The sequence below is a fragment of the Atta colombica genome, unplaced genomic scaffold (assembly GCF_001594045.1).
Source record: "Atta colombica isolate Treedump-2 unplaced genomic scaffold, Acol1.0 scaffold210, whole genome shotgun sequence".
NCBI classification, from domain to species: Eukaryota; Metazoa; Arthropoda; class Insecta; order Hymenoptera; family Formicidae; genus Atta; species Atta colombica.
The window spans coordinates 71,947-81,794 of record NW_017259306.1 but is presented as its reverse complement, the minus strand read 5'-3'; the positions used below and the strand labels follow the sequence as shown (position 1 = coordinate 81,794).

At 35.2% G+C, this 9,848-nt stretch overlaps 1 protein-coding gene across 1 annotated transcript in view; it reads left to right on the top strand.

Annotated features, from left to right (window-relative positions):
- The first annotated feature begins 1,084 nt into the window (after positions 1-1,084).
- LOC108687631 (gamma-aminobutyric acid receptor subunit beta) overlaps positions 1,085-9,848 on the top strand; it is a 75,333-nt gene continuing 66,569 nt past the window's right edge. The window contains 1 exon segment of the mRNA XM_018193507.1: positions 1,085-1,301. Within this exon segment, the coding sequence (XP_018048996.1) occupies positions 1,195-1,301 (107 nt within the window). The 5' untranslated portion in view covers positions 1,085-1,194.

Below are 9,848 nucleotides of genomic sequence, written 5' to 3'. Positions count from 1 at the left end.
GCGCAGGCATAACGGCAGTCGTCGGCTTGAGGCGAGCAGGCAAGTTAGGATGGATACAAGAGAGAGAATGAAAAGGGAGAGAGAAGGAAGGAGAAATGGACGAGGGTGGGCAGACAGGTAGGCAAGCAGGCAGGAAGGAAGGAATGAATTGCGCCTGCGCGCTGAAACGGCCGGGCTAGACGCGAGAGCCGCCACTCCCGAGCACGTAGCGGTGTACCGCGGGTGCTGACCGAGTGTCCCCGCGAGAAGAGCGAGAGAGAGTGAGAGGGCGAGAGCGAGAGAAAGAGTGCGGAGAGAGCAGGCCGTGAGAGAGGTGACAGGAACAGTAAGATGTCCATCGTGAGAGGAGAGATCCTGCGGAAGCGGAGCTCATGGCAGGACACCGTCGGCGATCAGGAGGCTCCGACTCTGTAGGACACAAAACGAAGGAGACGCACAACCTTCAGGAGGAGAGGATCCTCGACTCCCTCCTCCGCCGACATCCGTTATCCCTCGCCCGAGTGTTATCTCGGTGTCTCTTCCGAATCGAAAACATAGCGGGAATCGCGAACAAAACTCAGTGCTGAGCAGAAAAGAACGGAGGAGAGCGAGAGACAAACAAGAGGAAGAAGAAGAATTACGAAAGATTCCCGGTGATAACAAGTTTTCGCAAAACTATCCATCTATTCCATCTTCATTTATTGCGCGGTGGCGAATCAAAACTACCGTAGTGATCTCGCGAGTGACTAAGCGCGCACAGGCGAGACAAGGAGAATGCGTCCACGATAGAATTATTCAAATTGAATTCCAAGTGTCGTGATACTACGATATTACACTTCATGTCGCCGCACGAATGTTTATAAAAGTATCGTGAGTGATAGTGATAGAGGCAAAGGTGATCCAGAAGATCAGGCGAAAGCGTCGAGAGCTGAGAGAGAATCGTGGACGAGCGACGAGCCAGAGAGCACACGGAGAGGAGTCTGAAGAGGAAGCAAGACGGGGGTAGGAGGGTGGGCTGGGCGGGAGGGAGGGAGGGAGGGTGAGACGCAGACGACACGCAGAGAGGCGCCGGGTCAACGCGCCAGGTAGCAACGCCTCAGGACAGCCGTCGACGTTCCCTTCGTCGTCGTTCTCGTCCTCGCCGTCGTTTCAGCGGCGAGGTGGTGTCGTGATTCCTCCTCCTTAGAACGTGGACAACCGCGGCGACTCCGGGGGATGACAGCCATGGGGTCCTTCCACGCCGTCTCCGGGTGCTTCGTTCTCCTCGTGGCTACGGTCGTCCTACTGCCCGCTACGCATCACACACCGTTTGCATACGCCGCGTAAGTCAGCCGTTTTTCTGTATGCTTAGACTTTTAGACGATTGAATGCACTAGAGTGCACTGATACACATTAAAACCGTTGTACGGTTAATCTGATCTAATGACTATTGTAAACGTGAAATGTAAACATTTTTAATTACAAAGTACAACATACATTTTTTGCCGAACAGCGTACAATAAAGTGTATTAAGAATTTCGCGGTTTAATCCATTTCTATTATTTATGTTATCTTCACATTAATTTGTGTACAAGGACTTTAATGTGCACCAGGGCGCATTGAGTGCGTCCAATCAAATTAGACAAAATATAAATAACAGGCGAGCGTAATATGAGAGTAATATGAGATTGGTATGTGGTTTTCAGAAATAAATGCTGAAAGACGTAAGAAATAAATGCTGATAGAGTAATTTTTATAGGAATCGTTGGTATTTTTTACTAATAGCTTGAATCTGATCGTCTTCTGTATTACACGAAGTACGAATGGAATGTCAGAAAATAGAATTCTACGCGAAACATCGAGATAGCGAGTTGTTGATGTTTTCTTTACATTTGCAAAGCAAAGCTCATTGTTTTCGGTAGCTATTTAACTGTCTTCCCATATTTAGGAATGTCCGAAGAGCATATATTGCGTGTGTGTGTGTGTGTGTGCGCGCGTGCGTGCGTGTGTGTGTGTGTGTGTGTGTGTGTGTGTGTGTGTGTGTGAATAAAATAATTAAAGCGAACATACTTGAATTTTGATAAAATAAAAGTATAATAAGTGGAAATTAAACTAATAAGAACAAATCAAATAAGAGAAAGTATCCTATTTTCGGTCGAAAATACTTAATATTGAATTGTCCGGAAAGTTCGTGCCGACTAACCTATACAATTTAATAAATGTATACTAAAATTTAAATCTTCTGCGTTTCAATTTTCCTTCAAAATCGGCACGAACTTTCCGGACAACCCAATATGAATTTGTAAATTTATATATGAATATTATTAAGCACCAAAATTCGCTTCGATCAAAAACAGAATTTTTTTAATCTTACTTGAGAAAAAAGAAATTAATACTTTATCTAAACACTTTTAATAGATTAATAGAGATATTGTTTATAATATTTAATAGAGATAATGTTTATAAAGTTTTATTATAATAAAAGTTGATCAATTTTATCAATTGTAAAAATAATTAATTTGTAGTATTCTAGATTTTATTCTCATATGATTTTGTTAGATATCACATTGGAATACAGCTTTCTCGCGAGAGATTTTAAATATGTTTCATTCATATATTATTCCTATCAAAAATAACAGTAATATATCAGTATGACAGGAGATCTAATTGGTCTTCTGTCGTACCGATATATTACTGATCATATTTCACACATTCTCTTGTATTTATATTTTATAATATAAAGACAATGATATATGTTTTTCACAGTAATTATTCCAAGAAAGATTCTTGCCAGATATATCACATCCCTTCCATATTAATGTTGTGAAAAAATATTGCGCCGGGCAAATCGTGACGAATGACATCTTCCTTGCGATAAGCGTCATTCATTATGCTACTTCGACGGAAATAACCAAGTTTTATTACGCGATCGTGTCTGACGTCAACCCGCCCGCTGCCTACTATCAAGAGCAAACAAGATAGATTTAGCCTTTGACATAACGGGCGCCACAATGAGAGTAGCGCGTAGCTCTCTCCGCCGTCTGGATGCACCTCCGTGATTGCATGTAAATGAGCGGATACATGCAGTCACGTTGTATTCCCTAGTGTATGTCTTACTACCACGCGCAAGCTCTTTCCATGATCACAATGACACCATCCCTTGTGCCTCCAAGGCGACGATAAGGAGACTCTCTCTCTCTCCCTCTCTCTCTCTCTCTTCCTCTCTCTCTCTCTCTCTCTCTCTCTCCACCCCCCTCCCTCTCCTTATCGTTCTCCTTCTTCCCCTTCTCTCTTTCTCGTCGCGTTTTAATAAACATAATACAATATTTTACATCATGCATGCAGTGATCGTTTTAAACTATCTATATTTTCCTAATCAATCGACAATGTCAACATAGTAAGCGTAAATTCTTAAATCTGATCTGATTAAATGTGATGCAAAACTATTATAGCGATATCGGTTGATTCCAATAAATAAACGATTATTATAATTTATACTAGATTAAAAATCAATATTAAAATTTTTAAAATAATTATACACAAAGATTTATAATATTTTTCAAATATTATATAATATTATATAATAAAATATACAAATTAAGAAAATCCTTTGATGTATTCAGTATAAAAATCATATTTTCATTGAATTAAAAGATTAAAATTAACAAAATCGTTCATTATAACATTCATTATAATTAAACCATATAACCAACCCAATAAATTTTTCCAGTGATTTTCAACTTTTGTCATAATTAATGGAAATATTTAAATACATACACATATGAACTTTATTGTCAATTAGAAAATGTTACTTCAAGCAGAAACAAAACGATAAACTGGCGAATAGAAAGAACAGAAGCAGACATGAGCAATAGTAACAAAGCGCAAACAATGTCGACATTGGAATTGGTCGATGCTACACTCGCTCATCCGTTGATCGCAATTCACTAGTACGTATTAATAATCCGCAAATATAACCGGCAAAGATATCTGCAGCACGAGCCAGCGCTATCGATCATTTTGCACGAAACATTCGACGCGCTGTACTTGCGACCAACGTGACGGCTGCGTTCAATCAGATTCTTTCCCTGGCCGCTGTGATACGTTCCCTTACTACTGAAATCTTAATACGGCCATTGTAGTAAGGTTTATTTTATTTATTTTATAAATAACGTCAATAGTACAATTATCTTCTAAACTCCTAAAAATATACTTGAATATCTTCTTAAACAAGAAGTAATTGAAAGTTAATTGATATTACTTTTATAATCTTTAACGTAGAAATTTTGAAGTAATAACGTTGAAAGCATGTTTTATTTTAACTTATTCCGAATGTTCAAAATTCTCAACAAATTTAAATGAAAATTTTTGTTCAATGTAAAAACATATCTATTGCTTTATAATAACGCATTTTTTAATAATAAATTAAATCGTTACGATTATATCATAGCTATAATTTTCTGAATGAAAACTATACTTAATATAACGACAAGTTGTATGTACGGTTTTCTTTAGCAAAAGTTATGTTATAAGCGATATAAAAAACAGTCTCAGTTTCGAGGTTAGACAGTGAAGGTTTTCTACACATCAACTGCATTTATATTCCAATAATCACAAATATAGATTCATGAATAATCACAAACGGTAATGGAGACGTAAGTTTAAATTGTGAAAACGAGGATAAGAGGACTTAGTCAGTGGCATTGACTGCGTCGTTATCGATATTCCCGTTTCGGATTGTCTAACAAAACACGTATATTTTATGAACTGGGGTAACTGCAGTCTTTATTACTTTTTTGTCCCTATTAGTGTACTTTTGTATTTAAATAAATCATAAAGAAAACTAACACAAATAAATAAAATAAGGTATTTTTTTATTAAGTTAAATTATTAATGTACACAATACCAATTCGATCAAAAATAATGTTCTATTTTTTAAAGTATAGTAAAAATTTTTAAAGTATAGTAAAGATTTGAAAGATCTGAGCAATTTATATAAATCTAGTAATATCGCAAAATTTTAAGCTTATCCCTCTTAGTACATTCTGTTGAAGTCGAAAGTGTTACTAATGTACATTGAAATTGTAAGTATAATTAAAATAATGATTTATGCAATATTAATTTGAATTATTACTTTATTTATTATCTGTTTAGTAACTATATGTAAAATGAGTCAAAATGCGAATAGACACAATTGAGCGTACATTAATAAGGCCATCACTTTTTGAAAAGCTATATACTAATAAGAACAAAATATTTCTATTGTTATTAAAAACAAAAAATATTAATTTTTAGATTAAAAAATATTATATAAAAGAAAAATAGTTGAAAAATCGATATTACAAGCAGACAAAATTAAAAGCTACAATTATTAATAATTATTTCAGTAATGAGAAAGTTGGTAAAAAGCCATACTAATAGGAATAGTAATTCTAGTTAATCAGAATTTTATGTTCTTCAGATACTAAAGACAATTTCTCTAAAGTATCAGACAATATTATCCATAGTGAGATAATCACTATCGAAACAGTTTTAATTCGCTACGCTATTACGCGCGAAGAAGATGATAAACGAGTAGTTACATGTAGTCAGAAGGATTATCAATATTTATGCTCTTCCGACGAGCGGAGGCTCGGTCGTTCCACCTGTTTCCTTCTCGAGTGGGTCGCGCTTCTCTCTGGCCTCCTCTAAACCTCTATAAGTACCAACTGCGGAGGTACTATAGCATAGTATCGGTGATCGCAGTAGAGCTCTCGAGCAAGAGGGTGCTCCCAACGTGGCAGGGCTCCAAATCCTCCTACGCCGCCACCCTCGCCAGCCCACCAGTGACTAGAATTGTCGCCACCCTCGCCTACTCTTTGGATCGGTAGCGTACACCAAAACCTCCATCTCTTTACAACGAGAAAGAACACTATTTTTGCTTCACTCTGCCATCCGGACGAAGGTTGATCCGAAATCTCAATTTCACCGCATTATCTTCATTCCAGTTTCCATCATCCCTGATAGCTTCATTTATTTAAACCTAGCAACAGCAGTTATTAAATGGCAATTTTGATAAAAATATAACAAAATGTTAAAACTTTTTTAAAGAAAATGAGAATAATAAATTCGATAAATTTACCAGCAAAATTGGTTGAAACAGTAGTACGAATCAACAACAAAGGTTTATCATAGCTAAACGTTCATTCGAACTTATTTTGAAATATCTAATATAAAATTTTTTTTATATCTCTTTGTTTTTTCTTGTAAATGTATATGAGTATAAAATATAGCTCATGTAACTCGAGATATTTGCTTTTAAATATTTGTTAAACAAATTTCATACATGAATTACTTTTTCAAATTTACATTCTTTCAATACTGCTATTCTTTAAAACTAATGACATATTTCATACACCTTTATTTTAATTTTCGCAAATAATTTTTTAAAGTACCTAAACATATTTTTATACAATTATCAGAAACATTATATATTCAGTTCCATTTCGGACTACGAAAAATGCTAAAGACTGCCATTATATTATGAGTAATTAATGATTATCATCGAAAATATCCATTCAAGGATTTCACGAAAAGCATTATCTATCGATCGTGATATCTTTCATCGGATTGCGACCGATCTTTCATCGGATGCTAACCATGCGACTCTCGTAGAGATAGAAAAATCCCTTGGCAACTTTCCGGAATTGAAAACATCCTGGATTATCATCCGGTCGAGAATCGTCGTGTTTTCGTCGCAAGAGCATCGCCCACCACGGAAACAGTCGAAATCACGCCAAATCATACTACTTCAACTGACCTATTTTCTGCGATAGTATACAGACGCATGTATTTCTGCAACGGAGCGGATTGTTGTTTTCCTTCGCATATCCACTCTAACCTGGTCTGTAACCACGTTGGCAATACCACCATCGTTTGGAAGGATAACAGTGTGACAGCCGATGCCACCGAGTGTTTTTCCATTACCGCTTCGACTAGAAAAGATTTATCTTTCTAGCAGTCCCACGGATATATCTGGCATCCTGTATTCGCGTAATGGAGCTTTAAATTTATTTCCACTTTCAGAAATGCTATTATGTATCCCAATCTATCCCAATATGAAGTCGAAGTCTAGTAACTACTGAAGTAACTACTGAATTTTTTATATGTTCCTGTTTAGATGTTTAAGAAATCATATTGACCACGCAAAGATATTTCCAACACGAGATATGATTATTAAATAAATGATCGCAATAATTGCAAACGTTTTGAAAAACTAATAAGAAATATATAGATAATCATAAAAAACATTATCAGTAAACATATATAGGATGCGATTTTCATAGAAAGATCCTTTAGTAACTTCCCATACATTTATAGTAGTATTTGTAAAAATATTTAACAAAAAAAAATAGTAAATTTTATTATATTAAATTTTATTATATTAAATTTTATTATATTAAAACAATTTTTCATACTATATGTATCGATATAAATTGGTAATATAGGCAATGTAAAAGATCAATGGTTACCCATGCCCCAATTTAAAAAACGGAACATTTTACGTAAACAATTAGTGACTGACAGTTGGCATATAAAGGCTGACAGAAATCGGGCACAATAGAATAGAGAGACACGGACAGAGAGAGAATGACGCTTCGTTCACAAACAACCAATGCATATTTAATAGTGGACGATTATTAATATGCGCTTACGCGGGTGATTGATGAAACTATGAAACCATGCAAGCCTGAACAATTCGTGTCACGATTTATATGTTGTAATGACTATAGATCTGTTCTTTTATTTTATTGCGCTCTTAATCCTTATGAACACAAGATCTATTTAATTATATGCACTTCAAGAAAAGAAAGAATAAAAAGAGATTAATTAATTTATTTAATTTTGTAATTTAATTTTGTTTTTAAATTTAATTTTGTAATTAAAAAAAATATACTTTATTGTAAAAAATCCGATTATCTTCGCGAGAAATAAAAAATAAATTTATTTTTAAATTAGATTAAAAATGTTATATTACCCATTTACTTAGATTGCACGAAAAAGATTACGCATAAAAAAATTAAGCATACGTTCTTTCTTCTACAATAAGTCTCTCTTTCACGTTGTAGTAAGCATTATTTTATATCACGTCAGAATTCATATTTCTATCAACCGATATTATGATGTGAGATCACTGCATGACACATAACAAAACACATTTCCGATAGTAACTTCAAACTTAATCGGAATGGTGGCCGGTAACTCGACAGCAAAGAGGCGCGAGTGAAGACACGAGAGAACGGCATCCGGATCGACGAGCGAGCCCATCTAGTTAGCTGCAAATCGAATATTCTTCGGTAACTGTAATATCCGGTTGAGCCGCGCCGAGCATTCAAACGGCTGACTGTTCCTCCTGCTTTACCACTAGCATACCGAGTGCCATATTCCGCGTAGCAACGATACAGGAAACCGTAGCCTCGATATTAATGATTTCATCCACTCACTGGATTCGTTCGCCTTTGCTCAACGATTTATTCAAGCAGTTCTCAGGTTTTTGTTGTATAATGCTGACGTTACTAATTGTATGAAGACACGTGCAGCTTGCAATATAATATCTCTTTATAAAAATATATGTTTAAATTCATTCCTCATAAGAGCATATTATTTTTACTCAAAATAAAATGTATAAACTTACATTTAATGTATTATATATAAATATTCTGAAGTAATTCGCAGCATATACGACTTCGCAAAATTTCTAAATGTTTTTGAACATGTTGTAAAAACTTTCTAATTTAGCAATTGTCTTACAAAACGAATGATTAACTATAATAGTATATATAATCTACTTATAGTTTGTCTGAAATTATTTATCTGAAATATAACTGCTTTTTAAAACATTAGATATTATATTAAAATTTAAGCTTTATATTTTTATAATAAAATTAATGAGATACGTATTTACCTGTATAAAAACGCTTTATGTAGAAATCATTTTATGTTGATTCAAAACTGATTTAAATGAAACTGTTTAAAAGAAACTACTAATACATGTCTCGTGATATGTAATAAATAACAGATAAGTTATTATATTACAATGTAAAGCAAATAACTAATGGCACTGCACGTGTGCGATTTTCTTAAATCTCTTCTTCAGAAATTTTCCTCTTATTATATGACATCGTACATAAACTTTTTTCTTGTATATTAATCGAGAGCATATCTAATACGACGCGCTTGGCCTTCGAATAAACTTTTTATGAGACTTTACTATATATTTTTCACGGAACTGAGTATCAATCATGAAAGTTTTAGATTTTTGACAATCTTTTCGGTTATTCATTGCTGTTTTATATATTTATATATTATTTTATTTGATTCGAGTCGTGATTCCCTAGTGCATTTTCCGCTATAAATATCGCAGTAATACTACAAACGTGCTGGTTAAAGTTATTAGTGTCGGAGTTAAAACACTTGGACAGTAACCGCGATGTAGAGAGCATAGCTCGAGCGGTCACGCGATACGGAGACTTTCCTGTCCGCTTCTGGATTTTAACTCCTGGCTTTTGCGTTCATAAATTCGTGCTGCGCGGCGAGTGTCACGATTAATATGCGGTTGTTTCACCCCGTGCAACCCCTCGTCATCTACACAACTACCACATTGCGAAATTCGCGACCATGCCGTGACAGTCGCCATACTTCCAAATTACTTTCAAATTACCACTCGCCAAATAACGAAGATTCCACCACGCAACGCGAATGAAATAAACCAAATTATTACGTCGTCGGTGACCGCAAGAACGGATGAATTACAATACATACAATCTATGTATTCTTCTTTGAATCGAAGATACGTCGACAGATAAAGATTGCGTGATTTAATAAAAAAGATATTTATTCATTATTATACA